Raw genomic sequence first — 24005 nt, 5'->3', positions numbered from 1 at the left:
GCAACCAATGCTAGTGATGGTTTACATTACATTACATCTTCCATCTGCCACCTTAAAATTGATTAGCCCACTCCCCTACACCCATTAGGCAATGATTTAAGAGACGACTGGTAATAATAAATGAATAATAATCACAAAATTAAACAATCAGATTACATTATCACACAATCAAGCCAGATAGGGGTCTTGTTGGATGTTAAAGTGATCGAAACAGTTACACACTTGCAGACAAACTCTGTGCTGCACAAAATGCCCACCGCTCCTTGGCTGCACATGGTAAACAGTGCATGATCAAGCCAGATAGGTATCTTTTATGGGCCTATTTTTTTAAACTGCCATCATGTCTGCCGCTGCAGTGCCACTCTTACATGAGCCACGTGTTTGTGCCGCACACTTGTGTGGCTTAGCATAGTTATCCAGCTACCTCAGTGCAAACTTTGGCAATAAAAACAATATTGTGAGGTGTGAGGTGTTCAGAATACACTGGAAATGAGTGTAAATGAATGTTATTGAGGTCAATATAGTGTAGGAGCAAAAAAAACACAAAATTCTGCAATTTTTGCTGTTTTTAGGCTTTTTTAACAAAAAAATCAGAACCCAAAACCCAAATAAATCCAAACACAAAACACTTAGGAGGTGTTTTGCCAAAACCCATTAGAACCCAAAACCTCAAGGTAATCAGAACCCAAAACCCAAAACCCGAAAAGTGGCCGGTGCACATCTCTAATATATATATATATATATATATATATATATAATTCAGGGCTGTTACCGCTCCCCTAGACTCCCATGCTTACTCCAATGTGCTGCAGAGTGGGAGTGGGAGACTTTGGATTACATTTGGAACACCCCCCCCCCTCCCCCATTAATAGCTAAATTAGCACACTGCAGTCGGCTGAACTTTTAAAGTGTCACCCACCTGCTCTTGTCACACAACGTCCCTGTAGACCGGATGAGAGCGCTATCTATATTTTTCCATAAATCTGGTGTGTTTTGTATACAAATACACATTCACACTTTTCAATGCCAGGACCCCCGCTGGGTCCCGTCACTTTTATTGCAAAGTTGCAATAGAAGTGCCAGCGTCCTCGGTAGTGGTGCATTGTACTTCAGTAAGTATTTGGTTCAAAGTACAAGTTTGCTATACATGTTAATTGCTATACATGTTAATTACTAAAATCAGGTGTTTTTTCAATCAGACCTGTTAGCCATGCAGTCTCCATGTCCAAACATTTGTGATCCAAAGTGGGACATTCTGAAGACCCCAATGACTTCAATAGGATGCCACCTTTTTAATAAGACCTTTTGTGAAATGTAATCCCTGTTGGATATTCCACAGACAACTCAAAGTGATATTATTAGATAGTGGAAGCATTTAGGAACAACAGCAACTCAGCTGAAGGGCACATTAAATCACAGAGCAAGGTCATGACTGCTAAGGTGCATTGTGGGCAAAAATTCTGGCATTCATGTAAGAACAAAACTGTTTGGCGGAAGCTTAACAGAATGGGTTTCCATGGCCATGGAGCTGCATGCAAGCGGTCCAAGACCAATTGTCGGATGAAGTGATTTAAACCACACCAACACTGAACTGTGGAGCAGTGCAAACATGTTCTATGGAGTTACAAATCACGTTTCTCTGTTGGTCAGTCAGATGGGCATGCCTGGGTTTGGTGGATGCCAAGATAACGTTACCTACATAACTGTGATAGAGGAGGGATAATGGTATGGGGCTGTTTTTCACGGATTTGGCTCGGCACCTTGTCTCCAGTGAAGAGTAATCTTAGTTATTCAGCATACAATATTGTAAAATAACTGTGTCCCAAAGCAAAGACTATAAAGACTTGGTTTAATGAGCTTGTTGTGGTATAACTTGACTAGCCCGGACAGAGCCCTGACCCTTCAACCCTATGGAGAACCTATGGGATGAACTGGAATGAAAAATGCAAGCCAGGCCTTCTCGTCCAACATCGGTGCCTACAGAATCAAAGTGCACGAATTCCCAATAAAACACTCCACAATCTTGTAGAAAGCCTTCTAAGAAGAGTGGAAGCTGTTATAGCTGCAAAAAGGGGACCAACTCCATATTAAAGTCAATGTATTTGAAAACAATGTAATTTCAGTCCCCGTTGGTGTGTAATGGTCAGGTGCCCAAATCCTTTTGTTTGTATAGTCTATGTAGCATGGTGCATTTTAGTCATAAAGTCCATGGTGTGCCAAAGGAGGCTATTTTGAGTGTTTACCTCTAACAATAGTACAGTTGATGTACAGCCCTCTTGTCCTCTTATACCCCTTTCACACCAGCCACCCGGCAATTACCCGGCATTTTTGAGTGCCGGGTCATTTTGCCGGGTGCAGCCTGACCCCAATTCACAACACCCGCAAATTACCAGGTAAATCTTTTCAACACAGACATTTTCTGAATTACCTGGGTTTTTCTGTGGTGTGAAAGGGTCAACATGGGTCTTAAATCCTGGCTCACTGACCCTGGTCAAGAGCAGGGTTGGAGTGCCGGGATTTAAGACCCATGTTGACCCTTTCACACCATAGAAAATCCTGTTTTTTTAGTAAATTCCCGGATTGATAAACTTTAACCCGGTAATTTGCTTCTGCTGTGAAAGGGGTATTAGCCATCTGCATTAAAGAAAGAAATACTAGCAGTTCATGGAATTAGGAAGTTTATATTAATGTAAAGTGACTACCGCCGGTGCTGGTCACCAGAATGGGGCGCGCGCACGTTGAGATCCATCTTCAGCAATGGACATGCAAGCATGTGAGACGCTCATGCATCCATGTCCCTTGGCCATCCGCCAGAAAACTGCGGATGGCGCGCCGGCGGCCACAATAACACAGGCCCCATCTGGATGTTACTGTTCTGAAATAGTTCATTTTTGCCATTGCATAAATATATTGCAGTTTGGCTTATGTCCTTACAATTACATTACATTGCACCCAATATCACTGAAGACCTTTAACTTTTTACTATCCTGTTGCAGGTATGTGATCACCAGGCCAGACAAGGACTTCCCCCTGCAAGCCACTGATCTGCTGTACTGCCTGGTCCCATGCAGAAAGCAGTTATTTCCTCTGGACTCTGGGGAAGCAAAATCATCTGAAACGTCACAGGAAAGGAACAAAATACAGTGTTTCCACAGCTCCGAAATTTTGACCTCCATTGTATAGGTGTTGGACTCCCCATTGAAAATAGTAGAAACACTAAATTCTCAACCCACTATGTTTAAATAACCTTTCCTAGAATATTAAATATTGTTTTGTACCTGCATTATTATTACTAGTATTAGAGGTTTATCAATGTTACTAGCCAGTTTGCTTGTTAATATAATTCCTGTTTCAGTCTTGTTGAAAATTTGCTGAATAAATTAAGTTTGTGGTTAAGACAAATCTCTGGGCACTATTATTGGACCTCAGTCTGCCTATACTGAACCTTGTTTAGTGTGAAAAGCCACCAAGTAGGTAACACAGTAGTAAGTGATTAAATTAAGTGATGCATTGGAATGGACCTACCCTATATCAATAAATCTAATCCATCTGGACTCTTGAACACGGACATCAGCAACATCTTCCAAAACCTCACAGGTAAGGAAACCTGGAACAGAAGTAGTGCCACAGCTCTGAAACTTTTTCTCTGTAATTGTCCAACATATGGGCCTTGGAAACTAAGGATGTGCAATGGCCAATTTAAGTGTTTCTGTTAGGACCCGGGGGTCCGTGGGTGCACGGACTGGTGCAGGTTCGGCAACCGAGCGTGAGACTGCCTGATAAAGCTATTCCCAGGACGACCACCTCTCCTGTTCCATCTGGGTGTCGTGAGTGTATGGGCTGGTAGTCCCGGCTGCTTTATTGGCGTGTTCGTGCCCGAGTGGAGGTTGGGCATTATTCCTCCTATATTTTGGTTGGGGTATTAACCCCTGAAAAGTTGTGCGGCGCAATCAAAGTGGCTAAAAGAGATTATGAAGAGCGCATAGCCATTGAAGGCCAAACAAACCCCAAGAAGTTTTTCAAATACATAAATAGTAATCATATAATTAAGGACAACATAGGCCCACTAACCGGTATCACTGGAAAAAGTTTTACGGAGGATAAGGGAAAAGCAGAACTGTTAAATGAGTTCTTCTCATCAGTGTTTACTAAGGGAGAGCAGACTGTGGAACACAAACATACCACAAATGGGATGAACAAGCCGGACCTCAATATTGATTTCTTGGTACTTGTGTATTATCACGGCGCCCACGATATTAAGTTGTACGACATATAATCGCATCGCATGCCATACACCCGATGCAATGCGATTTTAAATTGTATAAGCCCCCTATACGATTTTTAATTGTATAAGCACCCTAATGGGGGCTTACAATGTTAAATGCACCCCAACTATGAACGCCAACCCGAAGCGTAGCAAGCCCGCGAGGGGCGTCGGTACGCGTCCTCCGACCTTTTCATACCCCCACTATCCATGTCGGCGTGGAGTTGATTTTATATAGTGTGGTGAGTGCAGCGAGCCACCGAGCCCGAAGCTGTCGAGCGCAGCGAGCCCCGCGAGGGGACACGTATTACTTTACTTACGGCGACGTGGATAGTGGGGGTAGGAAAAGGTCGGAGAACGCGTACCGCCGCCCCTCGCAGGCTCGCTGTGCTAGCCACGCTTCGGGTTGCCGTTGATAGTGGGGGTGCCGTTGAGGGTGCTTTTAACATAATAAGCACCCATCACATTTCATTATGTTATAGGGGGCACTTTTAACATTGAAAAACCCATTAGGGTGCTTATACAATTTTAAATCGCATACCATTGTATATGCGATACAATGGCATACAATGCGATGGTATACAATTTAAAATTGTATAAGATCGCCTGCCATCGCGTAACATCGCATCGCATGCCTTATGGTCTGCAATCCGATGGGCGCCGTGCTAGTACACAAATACCGATTTCTCTACCAAGGAAATAATATTGAGGCTCAGCAAAATCAAAACAAATAAATCATCTGGGCCAGATGGGATTCATCCTAGGGTACTAATGGAATTAAAGGAGGAATTAGCTTCCCCTCTACATTATGGGCCTTATTCTAGTTCACTCTTTCTGACAAAATCCTTCTTAGATGGACAAAACCATGTGCACTGCAGGTGGGGCAGATGTTACTTGTGCAGAGAGAATTAGATTTGGGTGGGGTTTTACTTCAAAGTGAGATCTATATTGCAGTGTAAAAATAAAGCAGCCAGTATTTACCCTGCACAGAAACAAAATAACTCACCAAATCTAATTCTCTCTGCACATTTTACATCTGCCCCCCTGCAGTGCACATGGTTTTGTCCATCTAAGAAGGATTTTGTAAGAAAGAGTGAACTAAAATAAAGCCCTATATATTTGATAATTCACTATCATCAGGAAAGGTACCAAAAGACTGGAGAATAGCAGAGGTAGTGCAATTATTCAAAAAAGGAAAAAAAAGGAGGATCCCGCTAATTACAGAGCTGTTAGTTTAACATCAATAGTGGGTAAACTATTTGAAGGATTTTTAAGAGATGGTATCCAGGAATATTTAGACCTTCATAGTTTACTCAGTAATAACCAGCATGGGTTCGTGAAAAATCGTTCATGCCAAACTAATCTACTTGGTTTCTATGAAGAGGTTAGAAAAAACCTTGATAATGGAAATGCTGTAGATGTGATTTTCCTAGATTTTGCTAAAGCCTTCGACACCGTACCACACAAGAAGTTGATAAATACAATGGACTGCCACTGCTCGTGAATGCATCTGCACCACCAATGCCCGTGAATGAGCCTCCACTGCCACTGTTCGTGAATGTGCCTAGACAGCCACTGTCCGTGAAATACTGCATTGCCGCTGCCCGTGAATGAGCCTGCACTTTCACTGCCCATGTATGTGCCTGCACAGCCACTGTCCGTAATTGATACTGCATGACTACTTCCCGTAAATGAGCCTGCACTGTCACTGCTCATGTATGTACCTGCACTGCCATTGCCCATGAATGATATTGCATCGCCACTGCCCGTGAATGCCTCTGCACCCCGCCACTGTCCATGAATGGTACTGCACCGCCACTGCCTGTGAATGCCTCTGCACTGTTACTGCCCGTGAATGCCTCTGCACCACCACTGCCCATGAATGAGCTTGCACTGCCACTGCCTGTGTATGTGCCTGTACTGCCATTGCCCATGAATGACACTGCATCATCACTGCCCGTGAATACTTTTGCACCGCCACTGCCCGTGAATGATACTGCACTGCCACTGCCCGTGAATGCCTCTGCACCATCACTGCCCATGAATGAGCTTGCACTGCCACTGCCAGTGTATGTGCTTGCACTGCCATTGCCCATGAATGATACTGCATCGTCACTGCCCGTGAATGCCTTTGCACCGCCACTGCCCATGAATGATACTGCACCACCACTGCCCGTGAATGCCTCTGCACCACCGCTGCCGTGAATGCCTCTGCACTGTTGCTGCCCATGAATGCCTCTGCACCACCACTGCCCATGAATGAGCTTGCACCGCCTCTGCCCCTGAATGCCTCTGCACTGCCCGTGAATGCACCTGCACCGCCACTGCTCGTGAATGCATGCCCACTTCCCAAACCGCATGCCTATTCAGTCCACCTCCTTGCCATCTAAGCAAGAGCAGATGTAAAACATAGATGTACATTGCGAATATTTATGCACATGCATTACAAAAAGAATAAACTCCATATAGATTGTAAGCTCCACTGGGTGAAGGACTGATGTGAATGTTCAAATATTCTCTGTACAGCACTGCAGAATATGTGTGCGCTATATAATAACTGGTAATAAATAAAATAAATGTACGGCTCACTTTGAATACGACTCTGTTTGGTTTTGTAACAGATCGATATGGATGGAATCTAAAAAGTATCTGTGTTCACTTAAATTTCTTAGCTGAAGTTCTGCACATTCAGTAATTACAGTTATCTTTTCAGCCATTTGTTCCCAAGGTCAAGGGAGAAAATAACACAAAATGATACAAAGTCTTGTCTGGTATCTTCTTTAAACCTAACAAAAGAACTTCCTTTCCAGCCTCCTGCAGCGTTAATGAGATAGAAACAGACATGGCACGTGTCCGTACTGCAAACTCAGTATACTCTAATAGAACAGAGAAGGCACAAAACGAAGTTAAACTGTGTTTAAAATCACTTGCAATGCACTTTATATTCTATTAAAATATAACTTTTATTTGTACAATAGCTTTGAAACACCACCTGAAATCTCATTCAAATTTAGCAAATGTGGCTGTGGTTTTAGAGCAGTGGTTCTCAACCTCAGGACCCAGACACAGTTAATGTTTTCCAGGTCACCTGTGCATTTTCATAATGTGACAATTGGTGATACAGAGGGCAGCTTCTGGAGACCTGGAAAATGTGCACTGTGTGGGGGAATGAGGTTGAGAACCACTGTTTTGGAAGGTTGGGTATGATAGGTCAGCAGACAGAATAAAGAAAAACAGGTACTTATGTATCTGTTGAGGCGCCTGTATGTGTTGCGTTAACCAGCGGCAACCAAAAAAAGGGAGTGTCGGTCCCTATATAGAAACAAATATATACAAAAAAAAAGGTTGCGCTAAATTAATGACAGTAACAACATTTTAATTTAAAAAGATAGTGTACATTTATTAATACATTAGACACAATACGGGAGCGGGAACGTCTGCGTGTCTCCTGTCTGTGCGGCTACTGTCCTGTCACACAGCAAAGCGGAGTTAGCTGCACGTTCTGTGACCGGTACTAACTCTATTGCTAGCTGTGACTGGCAGGGCAGACAGAGATACTACCCACAAGTCACCCCAAGTGCTTCTTATCAGAAAAGGGGATTTCACCCTTTCCGGCCCCCTATTTCCATCCAGGCATGGCTCAACACATTGGAGGAAAGTCACCTCTTTAAAGACCTGCCATAGAGATCAAGTGGACCTTATATCGCTTCAGATATTCCAACAGTTGGGAGGTACGCCACCCCCACCACAAATTTGGAGGAAGCATTCTAAAGGGATACCACAAAATACATCCAAGCGAACACTTTTGGTCCCAAAAAGTAGGACTGAGCAGTCAAAAAAGGTGACGTTACCAATTACCCTACCTTACTGGACGCAGCTTTTCCAATTCCGTTCATAACTCTCTTAATCATTTTATTGTGTCTAATGTATTAATAAATGTACACCATCTTTTTAAATTTACATTTTGTTACTGTCATCAATTTAGCGCAACCTTTACTTTGTATATATCAGCAGACAGAATCACTCTTTCTGACAAAATCTGTACATACATGAACTGCCACTGATGCCATTTCCTTCAATACTAGTTACGTAGGAAACCATGGCAACATATCACGAGAATGGAGATGACGTAGCGGCACGCATAAGTGTGTACCCCTAGGATGCGTAACCTAGGCAACAGCAAGAAGAGATACGGGACGTCATGTCCGGACTGGAGTCCGGAAGCACACAGTCTAACAACAGTAACCACGGCGACGCAAAGTCGCGACGATACGTCACGTCCGGGCTGGAACCCGAAAATGAACAGAACGCGGAAGTTCAATTACATAGAAGGACAGCATATAAGACGGGAATGGACACCCGGGTAAGATACACACCTAGAGACTTTGAAAAAGACTCCAGCAGGAGTTGAAACGCGTCAGTCTGGGAGCCTTGTCGGTGTCGACTGTGGAGTAGAGTGCCGGGACGTGGGGGAGCTGATACTTGTGATTTGCCCCTGGACAGATTCACATGCGCTGTTTGAACTGGCTATCAGTTCCATCTCTTCCGGTAATTGCCCCATGTGTTGAACCAATAAGAAACCCCTCTTATTTGGATTTTTACCCTTGTTGTATTGAAATTTTAGATACATATGTTTTTATCTGGAGGATCTGAATGTGACCTACCAGACATTGTTCTGTGCTAATTAAAATCTTTTTTGTTGTACCTAACTGTACTTCACCATATAATTGTCTTTCCTCCGCATGGTACTTTTGTTAGAATGCCTGCATAACCATATACTGCAGTAAAAGATCCAGTGTTGGACTTGGGCAAGATTGGCCCCAAAAGGGGAATGCAATCACAGAAGCCTTGCCTACACCTCCGAATCAGTTGGGGGGCTGGCTCTCCCTGGAAAAGTGGGCAAGTCTTCCGGATGGTTGCTGCCCACACCCCTCCCACACCTGTGTATCCAGAGGCCCCTCCCACACTGATGTGTGATACAAATTAGTTAGTTCCACAGGAATTTCCCCAGATCCCTGGCAGCCAAGGCTAAAACTATCCCTCCCTCTTCTGCTGACATTTAAATGTTATTGAAACATTAATTTACTGGATCAGCAAAGTCAGAGGCAAAAAATAAATCTCCATGTGCCAATCCCCAGGGATGAGACAGGAGTCCTTGTTGTTATTTTATTTTAAGTTTGTTCATGCCTGCTTCTTTTCACCATCTTGGCCATCACTCTGTTCCACCATAGGCAGAATTAAGTCTGGTAGGAGCCCAGAGCAACTGGATTGTGCCGGTCCCCAGTTGTTACAGTAATCAACCCCCCCCCCCCCCCTGTAACAAAAATGCACCTAGATATTTTGGTGCCCTGTGCCAGATAATGCATTGGTATTTTAAAGGTACTCTGTCAGTCCCTTCATTGGTTACCTGCATTCTACCAAATTCAATACAAAATACTTTTACTTACACACAAGGCCATAAACGAAACTACATCAAAGTATACTGTATCTCTAATCTTATTTCAAACTATGTCGCTCCTCACAAGATCTACATCTCTCATCTCATTATTTTCTCCCGTTCACGATTGCAGGACTCCCACACACAATAAGACTTTCCTCCAGTCTCTAATCCTTTAACCATTCCCTGAAAACTAACCTCCTCAAGCAAGCCTATCAAATTCCAGAACCAGCCGCATAACCTTCTTAAACTGCTCCTATCCAATCACATCCCCACTGTACAGTCCACACATATCCTCTTCCACTTTCTTTTTCACACTTATCATCCTCCTGACCCCTGGCCAAGATTGCTGGGTCACCATATCATACAGCCCACCAAGAGCCTTTGCATTCTGGTGGACTTCATTCAATAGAGAACAAGTATCCTTGTGTATAAATGCCTATTTCTGTATAGATTGTAAGCAGGGCCCTCCTACCTTTTAACTGTATATAAATGTCTGTAAATATCCAGTTTTTTGTATCACAGTTTACTTTTGTGAAGCAAAACATAATTTTCTGTGCTATACTGTATAATAAACTGTTAATACATAAAAAATAATAAAGGGAAAGTGTGTATTGGTAGAATTCAGTGGTCTTGGGGTAGAATGAGTGTAGTCAAATAGTACCTCCAATTCAAGTTATGCCGCACAGTAGTGATTATTACTCACATTACACTGCATAGTGGTATGTCTAATACACCTCATACCACATAGAAGAGTCCATATAGTATTGCTTCTTATACATATAACTCCACACAGTGGTAGTGTCCTCTACATAGATAATGCCTGACAGTTATACCCCTTACACACTATTTCACACATTATTAGTGTCATGTATACAAATTATAGAGAGAGAAAGAAAAAAAGGTCACTAGATTAGTTAGAAAGGGAAGGAGAAAGAAAAGGATAGACCTGCAGACAGAAAGGGAAAATATAGGGGAGGGAAGGTGGTCAGGTGAAAGTAGGTAGTGTTAAGTGGGCAGTCACTAGATGGGAGGTGGGATGCCTGGCACGTGGAAAATGCAGAGAGAGAGAGACAGAGGGCGGTATTCAATGAGAATACCTGCGAGGTGCAGCGAATCCTTTTTAGGATTCGCTGCACATTCGCCACGTTCCGGAGCCGGCGGGCTCCGGTATTCAACGTGTCAGGGGCTCGCTGCCCCTGACTGGCGAATATGAGCTCCTGCAGCGATTGCCGCAGGGAGCCTGAGGACGGTGCCAGGCAGAGAGATGGTAGTCTCTCTGCCTGCCCCAGAACTTTGTGGGGGGTAGGTGGGCTCCCCGGGTGCCAGGCAGCACAGGCTGCCCCCCGGGGGTGCCAGCAGGGGAGCGTGTATTCACTATACCCGATCGTAACGATCGGGTGCAGTGAATATATGAATATGTAATGAGCGGCTCGGCTCCGGCACCCCTGCTGGCTGCTGTGTAAAAAAAAATATATATATTTTTTTTTAAATTAAATATATATTCATGTGCTTACAGCACATGAATAAAAATAGCATGCCCCTCCTCAGAATAAAATTCCTGATTTTTTTACACCAAATGTAAAAAACAAAACACTTTATTTTAAAAGTTCACATTCCACTTCACCATAAAGAGATAGCGATTGCTACTCGGTGAATCATGGTGAAAAAAACCTTGAAATGTATTCGCCATGTGGTCATTGAATAGGGTGATTCACCGTTTTAGTCAGAAATTCGCCAAACAGCACAAATTCGCCATAAAAACATGGCGAATCAGGCTCATTGAATACCGCCCAGAGAGAGAGATGGAGTGGTTAGGAGGGACACACCACAGCTGAGCTAGCAGTGGGTCAGGCAGTGGGAAAAGGAAGGGCAAGGAGAGGATTAGAGAGCACAGAGTAGCAGAAGAAAGTGAGGGACAAAGATTGGAGCTGCAATAGAGGTGGGAGGCATTGTTGGAGGGAGAAGGAGAAGGAGTCTGGCCCACCAGGGGATAGATAAAAGAGCAAGGTGGGATGGGGCAGCGTTGACGTTAGCAGCATTAAAATAAAAAAAAAAGGGGTGCTGGGAAGGGGGTGAAAGAATTCAGAGAAAGTGCAGAGTCCAAATGTATATCAGGGAGTGAAGGTGAAAGGGAGGAGGCACCTGTGAAAGGATGTGACTTGTACAGTATGGTGGATATGGGGATGGCTGTGGAGTAGATTCTGCACCAGAAATGCCTGACACCTTTTGTGCCCAATGATGACAGAACTATTCCTCAGCACAGGTTACTGTAGTATAGTTCTAGATGAATGCCAAGGACCTCCTTGGCGGCAGCTGTTAATGATTATCTCAGCTGCCAGAGGGGTTCTACACCAGTGTGGGGGCCTTAGAATTTGTGATGACCACCCCCTCCTTTAATCTGATCCTGGTCCCACCCTCTCATGTCTCTAACTGCTGCGTCAGTCGACTCCACCCCCCCCCCCCTGGTTTATCTCCTTTGCTTGGTCCCCAACTCTATCCTAATACTGCCCCTCTTTCCCTCCATTCTATCCTATCCTGCCCCTTCTGTACCATCCACTCTCTCTTTCCCACAGCTGTATACTTATATTACCTAAACTGTATATGGATAGTCCACTTCTGCTAGGGTCTGTATTGTTGCCCCAGCAGCAAAAGCCATTGGAGGGACAACATGCATTTTGGCCCCAGCACCCATTGCACATGCATGTTGGAGACAGGATAACCCCATTGCAGATTATTATATAGATAGTACCTACATATTATTAATATGTACAGCACTGCATAGATAATTTACTTCAGCTTCGGTCCTAATGGATCTTTCCACTAACATATCAATAATGGGAGAAAGGTGTGCAGTGCGTACAGGGCCCTGGGTCCAGGTGGAGCCCACACACCGCACAACCTGCTCCCATATGAATATACTCACCACTCCGTCAGCCTGGTGCTGGCTGCAGAACTGCAGAAATCCCTGGGAAAATGGCCACATTCCAGATTATTGTTACATGCATCTTAGAGGTATCCTTGGTATGTCCTCGAAAGCTGTGCATGCGAAGTTGAGTCCGTCAACAAAGTGCGAATGTCCGCGCATTGCAAATGCTGGGTAAGCGTACCACCATTTGCAATGCACGTACGTTCGCACTGGTTGCGAATGGAGGTTTTACATAAACATCCATTTGAAGCCTACGGGCTAACACCAGATCTATCGTCCCATTAGCAAGAGAGCATCCATAAAACACTGGGCGTTTCCATATGCTAATGGACCTAATCTCCGCCTCCGCCCCGACTGCCCTTCGTTTGCAAGGATGGGTGGGTGCACCCAGCGAACAATTTGTTCGCTGTGTATGCACGGTCCCAGCACATGCGCAGAAGTGCGCAAATTGAAAATATCGTTCTTGCGAATGGGCAAGAGAGAGAGCCTGCACATGGCCCCCTTCCTCTCTTAAACTGCTCCTTGATCCCTCAATGTACAGTCCCTATTTATTTATTTACAGTTTCTTATATAGCGCAGCATATTCCGTTGCGCTTCACAATAGTATTCCCTACTACACATAGGGGTAAATTGCTCATATCAACCAACATCCCAACTTCAGTAGAACTTCCATCTTAGTAAAATTACCCCATAGGCACTAGAGTTAATTTTTTGCTGTCACAAATCAGTTTGCTTTTGAAAAGGAAACTAAAAAGTATGAAGAAATCCTATTGCAAACACAAGGAAAACATACAAACGCCACAGAGATAAGAGGCTGGTTGAAATTAAAACTCATCTTTTACTATTTGCCAATCTGTTTACTATTTACCAATCATAATTTTACTTATGTGCAGAGATCAGCTCCTTAGTATGAGCTTCTGCACTTGATCCTGTTGACCTTAACGTTTGACCTGATATACCACCCAATGATTCTTCCCCTAGTGACAGGAGTAGTATCCAATTTGGTCAAAAAGGCCAGCAGCCAACAAAAGAAGAGATTTGTCCTTGGAGGGCACAAAAAGTCTTGACTCGGTTCAGCTAACCTCTATAATCAGGATGTATTTATTATTCTATTTCTCCTCTGAAGGTCATTACAGACCAGCAAATCCCTGTTATTAAAAAGAAGCTGGAGAAGACCATTCCATGTCTATAAAATGATGATTTTTATAAACTATCTGACTGTTCGGTAGTTGAGACAAAGGCGGCATCTGGTTGCAGACTCCTGTAGTCTGCTCTGAAGACCGATCTTTCCTTTGTGGCATTTCGGAATTTTTAAAATAATTTAAAAGAAAAAAAAAGCGGAATTGTGCTTTAAACAGAGAAGCTTTTAAGCAGCTTTACAAAAAAAAAAAAAAAAAAAAACCCTTTCATATCTTAAAAATAATAGATTTAGCGTCAGCATATGCACAATGGCTGCTTCATCTTTACTATTCACATGTATCAGCACCATTATGTACAGTATATCACACCAAAAGATACTCCTGGGTTCTCCTCTGATTGCTGCAGCACTTCAGTTTTGAATGCCCAAAAGGTGCTCATATGGGCCTGACACCCAATCAGCATCTTCTTGATTATCTCAGCAAAATGGCACACTAATAAGATTATATTAAGCGAGATAGAATCTGGAGACCTAATGAGACATCACAGACAGACAGGACTCTCACATCCTTCTGCCAGCAACGCCTTGTTCCCTTCCACTATAAAATGATGTCGGGGGATGCCCTGTAGGCGACTCATGGCGTCCCCCTAACAGATCTGAGTTGAGAGCCCTACACTGAAAGCAATCTGTCAATGGCAAGCTGTCTCTGCAGTTATCTGTGACAGACAGGAACTGCTGTGCTCCCACTGAACATCCCACTGTCAACTTCAAAAGCCACATCCGTCCGAGAGGAGCAGCGCATTCAGGTAGGATGAGACGCCTGCGGAGTCTGATGCCTGTCCAACATCAAACAGACAAGGACTGAAAGAAGAGACTCTCAGCACCAATTTACCAGGATCATCTTTCACTCAAGTGGATAATTCAGATCTGCTAAAGCAGGCTAAGTCTAATAATGCCTTTTATCCATTATTATCCCTGTCACCGCTTGCTTGGCTCTGTATTGTCGGCCCCTGCAGCAGCAGCAGAAAAGTATTATCTATTTTTACATAGCAATGTAAATGTATGATAATGGCGGTGCTAGAAGCCAGCTGGAAACTTCTTCCCATAAAACTCGTAGGTCACCTGGCACTAGGGAGATGCCACTCAGCTAGAAAGGATTAAGATTAAGAAATCCTGAGCAAATCCAATAATACCAGTTTATTGGATTACTCCAAGTTTCGTTACAAATCGCTAAATCACACTTGCACTCATAACAGGCATAAGGCAATGATATATGAGTCATGATCCAAGGCCTAGAAATTGTGGAGCTCATTCTTAAATCCACTGGACCACAGTTTTTCCAAAGAAGAATATAAGGGTCATTTGTAAAACTGCAGGATCCTAAATATTGGAAATCTCATGGTACTATGACCCCAAACAGTGAGATTTAGAGCTAGATTTACTCTCAGTGTTGGAAGCTGCGATGCACCTTTTCTTCAAGCTCTGCTGCATATTTCTCTTCCAACATGTGGCATCCCAGTAATTGCCTAGCAACCAGATTGTTGCCCAGGCTATGGGCAGGAGCCAATGGGCGCTGCCTACTGCTAGGGATGCTGGGGCACTTCTGCATTCCTGGTTGCCTAGTTACCCCTCCGGAAGTACGGCTTGCGTTCATGACACACTGGTCCCTGTTCGTGTGCTTTACATAAAGTTTTGCTTGTGCATACATTGCCCGTATGCTGAATACTTTGTTATCTATCGGTCCTGCCTGGTCTAGTAACCGCCTAGTTAAGATTCCTGAGGTGTAACATCTGTCTGTCTGTGACATGCTGAATTGCTCCCTGTGCCATACCATCTGTGCTTCAGTACACCTGTTGCTACTCTGTTTATTCTCAGGGTCCTTAAAACTCCATCTTAGTTTACGCTTGCACTCTACCACTTTATGAGATGCTGCTAAAGCTTAAGAGAATGAGACCTGGCGGCATCTCAAGTACCGGTGAACATGAAGAGTTCTATGGGAACAGGAGCGGCTGTTATAGACTTGAAGACCTTCAACATGTGGCTATAACAGTCTTATCCATACATACGAGAGTATTATAACACCACTTTATTTTAAAAAAAAAAAGCTTAGTCTGATGGATTTAAAGCAAAAAAATAAATATATGTCAAACCAAGCTGGTTTACATAGCATTCAGTTCTGTTTCCACTTTAAATGCACCGGTCTGATCATCGTTGACTTTGGAAAACCAATGGATAATAAATCTAGCCATTAGCAGAGAGCGTCTATTCACAGGGGTATTCACTGTAACATGAGAGGGGGGACAGAGTGCTTCTTCAAATGGGTCAAATTATACATATCCGTATGTGTCGTCACAGATTAGGCTTTGGCCTGTAGTTTTATTACATGATTTTGTACCTTCCAAACAGACTTTTGTGTAGGATAGCTCATTCTCTATCTTAGGTTTGATCTTTTTGTGTTGTACAAGTTTACAAAACAAAGTGAAAACGCAAACAAAAGATTGAATACATTTTTCCATGTGCTATGAACTGATGGGGTGTAACTATACTTGTGTAAAGGTGTTAAAGTGTGTGTGTGCTGGGGGGAATGGGGTGAAACTGAGTTCTACCACTTGTTATGGCGAGGTGGAACTAGTTCCATATCCACCTTGGCTCTGCACAGTAATTCTTACAGAAAAGCATTCTAGTTTGCAGAGTGGTACCCTACCACTGGCCCTAATGGGGGGAGGGGAGGAGAGGGAATTAGGTGGCAGAGGGAAATTACATCACTTCTTACAACCACCTCTCAGAACCACTTTAAGCCCTGTTTATCCTCAGTCCCAGCAAGCCTGCCAATTGAAATTGTTCCTTCAAAATGGCCACCACTTCATCGTAGACAGTTTAAGGGTGCTAGTGGAGGAGATGGTCATTTTGGGAGGGACCCAGTGGTGCCATTGTCAGGGGAGGATGAAATACCCTGACAACGAGTAGGATGTGGTGCAGTAGCAGTGGTGGCCGCTGACGATGAGCATGTACAAGGGGGGAGGTTCTGATGGGGGGATGGCATAATTATAGTCACGCCACTGGTGGCAGCATCACCTGTATTCATCTGCTGGTGTGGTTGCCCATAGCTGCATGAACTTGACCACAGAGCTTGGCCAGGGGTGCGAAAAATCACCAGATTCACCTGCAAAATGGATTTCTATGCAACTCTGAATGAACCTTATAAGTGCTGGTACTGCCATCTAAGGATAGGGTTAACAGATTGACATTATTCTGTTAACAGAACAGAATAAATAATGACCGCAAACCTTGTACCCTCATTGGACAGGGCCTAGATCAATGGTTTCCAACCACAGTCCTTATTTACCCCAACAGTTCATGAGACCTCTCTCAGTCGCCACCAATTCATCTGAATGGGCTTTTTTTAAATTCTACTGCAGCCCACCCCCAGCTGCAGAGTGGGGTGAGCACCTCTTCTGCACAGCGCTTCCCCGCTCAGGGATCAGATGCGATTAATTGCGCATGCTAAAAAGTACCCACGATGTGCCATTGATGGCTGGACATACGATTTATCTTATGTGCAACCCGTCCGACCGAGCATCGGATCTGATGTAAGACATAACCGATTTGGGCTCAGTCTCAAACCGATCCGTTGGAATCAAGTGAAATCGTGCCCAAATTGGACAAGTATATGAGCACATTTACTCTCTCTGCATATGTTATATCTGCCCCACCTGCAGTGCACATGGTTTTGCTCATTTTGAAAACAAATTTACCATGCAATCAAGTCTGAATTAGGCCCATATTATGCTATTCCTTCCATAAAAGTTAAAATATATAAATTCTGAATTTCAGAGTTTAATAGTTATATATGATGGTGTTGTATGTAACAAATCTGGAAAAATATCTATTGATTAATAACTAGAGACAGGATTATATGAATTTGCATATTTTGCCCATTCTCACTGGTTATTGCATATTTTACCTAAATTCTAGTGATGGTGCATATTTTAGGCCCTGCCCCCTTTCCACCTGCAAGTCACAGCACTCCTTTGCCCTGCTGCTGCTTGCCAGGTAGTGGTAGCAGAGTGTGCAGGCTGGGGCAATATGTGCGCAGTGTGGGGAACCTTGGATATACGATATGTCTGACACTGCTCTAGGCTGCCAATCCATGTTGATAAAAGTCAGTCGGGGTGGATGCCATTACGAAGCTCCTGAACCATTGCCTGCCCCTGGCCTGGGACTTTAAACCAAGAGACAGACTTCTACAGCAGAGGAGGCGGGCGGAAGGGTTGTGACATCATGTGGCGCTAAGGAAATACTGTGTCATAGTGAGTATGCGGCGCAGGGAAGAAGCCTTCCACTGCGCCGCCCTCACACGCTATGCTGACATTTGATCCATCGGCGCTGGAGATGATGGTCCGTGTAGTTGATGCAAGAAGAGCTTTGGACGCTGCAGTCTGCTGTAGCAGCCAGGAAGAAAATAAATCCTGTGTATAGCACTAGACATCTGCAGATGCTGTGGGCCTATTTTTGAGGTTTATTTGCAACTAATTGTATGCTGATTTTTAAATAAATAAGTTAAAAATTGCTTTTTTTAAATTATTTAATGTAGCATATTTTAACACTTTTCATGCATATTTTCAGTATTTTTCATGCATATTTGCATGCATATTTCAAGCTTTTTATGTTGCATATAATGCTGTCTCTATTAATAACATTTGGCAGATGAGGAATAGTTTATTATAACCCAACAAAGGTGCTATAGCCACTCTCTGATATTGCTGTGCACTGCAGTTTTTAAAGCAGCACCTTAAGACTGCCAGAATTGCAGTTCTTTATATAAGCAGTACGTCCTTGCCCTATGCTCATTCAGGGGTTTATTCTAGTTCATTCTTTCTGACAAAATCCTTCTTAGATGGACAAAACCATGTGTACTGCAGGGGGGCAGATGTAACATGTGCAGAGAGAATTAGATTTGGTACTTCTTTACTTTCACGGCGCCAGCATGGCGCCGCGCGTCAGAGTCCCCCTGCGGGGCTCGCTTCGCTCGCCCACGCTGCGGGCTCGGTGGCTCGCTACGCTCGCCACGCTAATTAAAATCAACTCCATGCCAACATGGATAGTGAAGGTATGAACTATCCATGTTGGCATGGTGTTAACTCCGTTTATTTAACTTAATTAGTGGCGAGCGTAACCCGGAAGTACGCGCGGCGCCATGCTGGCGCCGTAAAAGTAAAGAAGTACCTTAGATTTGGGTGAGTTATTTTGTTTCTGTGCAGGGAAAATACTGACTGCATGATTTTACACTTCAATATAGATCTCACTTTGAAGAAAAACCCCACCCAAATCTAATTCTCTCTGCACAAGTTACATCTGCCCCACCCGCAGTGCACATGGTTTTGTCCATCTAAGAAGGATTTTGTCAGAAAGAATGGACTAGAATAATCCCCTCAGTTACAACACTGGGGGTTATTTACACCTGATTGCATGGCTTCTAATTTGCAGAACCCAGCTAGAGTGAAATTCCGGTCTGTACAAGACTCTGAAAAGCTTGCGAAAATATGGCAGGCCAGAGAATAGCTGCAAATCCATCTGCAACACTCACCTGACATTACACCCCATCCCTGAAAACACCTGGGTTTATTGGGGTGTGGCCTAGACTTACGCTAAAGTGGGTCAGGAGGCGGATCTGCTCAGCCAGCCCCCAGATCTCTTCTGTATGGCCGAGCAGAGCTGCTTGGCTGGGCAGTTATGCCAGCCCAGACCATCAGCCCTTCAGGTATTTAGCAGAAGTGCCAGATGGCCAGTCCAGTCCTGTCACCATGCATTGTGGAAAGGTACAGATGTAACTGGCAGGCCACAGTGAAATATAGGGAAATGCTTGAACCAGTAACAGATATCTATGGCTTCACCATGCAGTTGTGGGTCAGTTTGTAACACCTGGATGGCATATTTCTCTAAACCTTTGGATGAAGTGTGTCATGTATGAAAATCAATTGCCAATACTGTACTACTACTAATAATAATTATTATTATTATTATATCTAATCAAGAAAGACACGGAGACATAGATTTGGCAGAAAAAAAACTCTTATTTATTTAACTTTATATTTATATATAAGCCCTGGAGAGGAGACACCCCTTTATTTGGGTGGTCCCCACCTTCTCAAGGACTCCTGGCCTGGGCAGAATAGTTAGGGTGGGTAATGCTTTGGCCATGGGACCCGTCAAGCATGCCCTCGGGCTATGGCATTAAACCCCCTGATAGTGGATCCTTGATTCTGGTCCCTAAAATATGGGGGGGGGGGACCCCCACTCAATTTTTCCACCATTTTTTGGGAACCAGGGCTGGCTCAAGAGCCCGGTGCTGGCCTCTAAAATAAAGGCGAACCTCACTCACTTTGGCCCTTATTCTGGTTGGTGCGGCCGGAGCCGCACACGGTGCTCCGGCCGCACAAACCAATCCCCGCCCACGAGACGGATCGCCACGGCCGTCCGTACACGGACGGCTGGCGATCCGCATAAAAATGGTGGAGGCGTACGCCTCCACCATGGTGGGAGCTGCCCCCTGCATTCGATGGTCGTCGACCATCGAAGGCAGGTCCGCACGCCCCAGCAGCTCCCGCAAGCTGAGACCACACGGACAATCGTCCGTGTGATAGCTTGCATGGGGGCTGAGAGCTGACATCCGGCGACGTCAGCTTTCCGCCCCCATGAGTTGCGTCATACCCTCATTACCATGCATACGCCCCGCGTTTGCATGGGAACGCCCATGAAACGCGGGGCGTACACATAGGGAAATGATGGTATGAAGCCCCTCACGCCCCTATACGCCCCCTTTGCGGCGGACGAAATCCGTCTGCGGCGAAGGGGGCTGCACATGCGCAGATTGACCTCTGCGCATGTGCAGAATAAAAACATCGGCGGTACGGCCGCACGCGGGCCGTACCGTCCGATTTAGAATAAGGGCCTTTGTCCCCTGTATTTTGTGAACCATGTTCAGCTCCGAAAGCCTGTTGCTGATTCTGAAAATACTGGGGACACCTACTCAGCTTATTCCTGCCAGAAACTGCATCCTGCTAAAACGCAATGTGTAGACACAGCCTTCTAGCAATCATTCGGTTTCTCTTGTCTAAACTGTGTACTTGCATAGTCGTTTTCTGTTGATTTAGCAAATCTTGGGCCTGATTCAGCTGGAGTTCTCATTGCTGCTGCTTATGTAGAAGCAGCAGCAATGCTCCCTTATGGTAATGTGGCAAGAGGCATCTGGTATAAATAAACGCCTCCTGCATGCATTTGTGATCCAGTACTGCGTCTGAGACAACTTGTGATTCAATGCAGCATGGAATAACCTGTGACATTATCGTACTGCTGAATGGCCCATGAGGTCATGCAAGCTGGCCACCACAGCTCCTTCCAGGAGACCAGGAAATCTGTAAAGGAAAGATGGAGATACTGGCCACTGCCTTGGCACTCTCATAAAACACAGGAGACCAGCCTCCATCTCGTGAAAGGCCTACCATCGTCTCTTCTCTTGACATTTACATCCGTCGTACACTCTGGGTCCCGGGCATGCACAAAGTACAGATAACCAGTATTTTGTGAGCAATGTTCCACTTGCTTCGGGATGTGTATCATGCAAAAACACAAAAGAGTTAGGAAAAACACAAGAAAAAGAAAGCCATTGTGGTTTGCAAAAGAAGTAGCAAGTATTGTGAAAGCACAAAAGTTGGCCTTTAAGACATTTAAGCAGACGCAGAAGAATGAGGACAAAGTGGTGTATCTTGTTAGACAGAAGGAGGCTAAGAAGGTAATCAGATGTGCAAAAGCACAGGCTGAAGAGAAAATGGCCCAGTCAGTGGGTAAAGGGGTGAAAACTTTTTTTAGGTATATAAGTGAAAGGAGAAAAAAAAAAGTGGAATAATTAGACTGAAGACAGAGAGTGGAAGTTTTCTTGAGGGGGACAATGTAATAGCAGATAATATTAATAATTATTTCTGCTCAGTATTAACTGCTAAAAGAGAGGGGAAGGGGCCACAGTTAAGTTGCAAGTATAGTCAGAAAACTGAGGGAGAGACAAGTACATTTACAGAGGAGAAAGTCCTCACAGAACTCTCAAAACTGAAAGTGGATAAATCAATGGGGCCAGATGGGATACATCCAAGGATACTAAAAGAGCTTAAAGGGGAGCTGGTAAAACCAATAACAGAATTATTCAACCAGTCACTAGCTACTGGAGTAATCCCAGAGGACTGGAAAACAGCGAATGTAGTCCCACTGCAAAAAAGTGGAATCTAGGAAGAGGTAAGCAACTATCGTCCAGTGAGCCTTACATCAGTAGTAGGGAAATTGATGGAAACACTCTTAAAACAAAGATTTGTAGAATATCTCAAAACCAGCAATTTACATGATAGAAACTTTCAAATATATCAAGGGTTTTAACAAGGTACAGGTGGGAGACATTCTTCACAGGAAGAGGAGCAACAGAACACAAGGACATGCACTGAAACTAGAGGGAGGAAGATTCAGGGGAAATGTGAGGAAGAATTACTTCACAGAAAGAGTAGTAGATAAGTGTAATAACCTTCCATCAGAGGTGGTAGACGCAAATACAGTAGTACAATTTAAACATGCTTGGGATAAGCATATTGATATCCATACAAAAAAATAAGGATCAAATATGGTTTGAGGTAACATGTTTAAAAAAAGGGGCAAACTAGATGGGCCAAGTGGTTCATATCTGCCATCAAATTCTATGTTTCTATGCACCGTGTGTATATTACTAAGTCCACTTTAATGCTTCCTGTGTTTTATTTTTGTCACAAAAGACTGGGTCACTAACAACATTAATTGTGGCATAGATGGGTCCTCTATATCCTACTGTAACCCAGTGGCTGTCTTGTACATAGATGTATATGCTGTAATTAAACCGGAGACTTTGACTTCTGAGTCATGCTGTAAACCTCAGCATCTTTCAAGGCCGGGAATATCACACACGCAGATACATTCTTCAGCCTGTGAAATTGCTTCCCAGTCTCTGTCACCTGGAATTAGGAGCGGAGATGGGTGTCACCCTGCAGTGTTTTGACACTTGTGGCTTGCCAGACTTCCGAGTGACAGATAGTCAATAGGATCTGATGAGATTTCTCTCTAGCGTGTACATTTCCGAGGATGAGGCAGGAGAGACTTTAACAAACACAGGAGGAGGCTGAGAACAGGAGGTTTCATTAAACTCAAGGATGCCAAGGAGATATCAGCGAGCAACAGAGCAGACTGACAACATACTTAATAAGATGTTATGAAGTCGCTTTGTCTATCAGGAATACACAATCTTGTCTGATCTTAAAGAGACATAATACATTAGGGAAATACGCTTGTTATCCAATCTAGCAATCTACCGGATGTGTCAAACACAGAGAGGTCAGACATTGGTCATCTCCTGAACTTACTGACAGCACTCAGGGACAGTGCTAAAGTTCTTTTGTACCAAGGTACTAATACTAGACCTGCCTTATCAATATTTATTTGGTGCCCTTTGACAACACCAACTTTATTTGATTCATAAAACACATATAGCATTTCCCAAGCAGTAATCGTCATTAAGCCCATTCGGCTCCACTTTGCATTAGGGATCTCTAGAAATGACCTTGTACTTGCTTTGAAATCAGAGTAAATCAGAACCTGAACATCACTAATTTGATGGTTGTTGTAAATTCATGACACTCATTGCAAAGTATCCCAGTCCAGTAGGTTTTCTGTATCAAATCTGACATTCAGAAGGAAATATACAAGTGTGTTTATCTATTATCAAATACAGGTAGAACACCGATAATCCGTCATCCTGGGTTCAAGCAGTGTGCAGGATCACATGTTTTGCCGGGTCAGAGTTGTGCACAAGGCTAAGTGACACACTGTAGAACTCTAAAGGCCCCCATACACTTATGTGACTTCTCAGAGGGAGAAGCTGCATAAGAATTCTCTTGAACTACCCGGGAGTTTCCTCGATGGCAGGATCACATGTGATAGATCGCATGCGGGCCTTTTGCAGGCAGTATATCGCATGCAATTCCATTCCCCGCTGCTGAGAGGCTGCTTGTGTCGGAGGTTGGACATGCAAGTATGTCCGATATCCGACTCTGATCGTATGCACACGGGACTATGCATTAGATCGGATCAGATGTCAAACACATCCGATTTGGCCACTTTTCACTCAATTTCTCAGCCCAATCCATCAGAATTGGGTTAAAAGTGGCCA

At 44.1% G+C, this 24005-nt stretch overlaps 1 protein-coding gene across 3 annotated transcripts in view; it reads left to right on the top strand.

Moving 5' to 3' along the window:
* KCNU1 (potassium calcium-activated channel subfamily U member 1) overlaps window positions 1–3385 on the top strand; it is a 212969-nt gene extending 209584 nt beyond the window's left edge. For 2 of the 3 annotated variants that reach the window (XM_083184484.1, XM_083184483.1), the window contains one exon: window positions 2997–3385. In XM_083184484.1, the coding sequence (XP_083040610.1) occupies window positions 2997–3183 (187 nt within the window). In that variant the 3' untranslated portion in view covers window positions 3184–3385. The remainder of the gene's footprint in view (window positions 1–2996) is intronic. The other variant, XM_083184485.1, reaches the window with a different exon arrangement.
* The last annotated feature ends 20620 nt before the right edge of the window (window positions 3386–24005 follow it).

This window comes from Crinia signifera, chromosome 4 (assembly GCF_055691185.1).
Source record: "Crinia signifera chromosome 4, ASM5569118v1, whole genome shotgun sequence".
Classification (NCBI taxonomy): Eukaryota; Metazoa; Chordata; class Amphibia; order Anura; family Myobatrachidae; genus Crinia; species Crinia signifera.
This window is presented reverse-complemented; position numbering and strand designations above follow the sequence as displayed.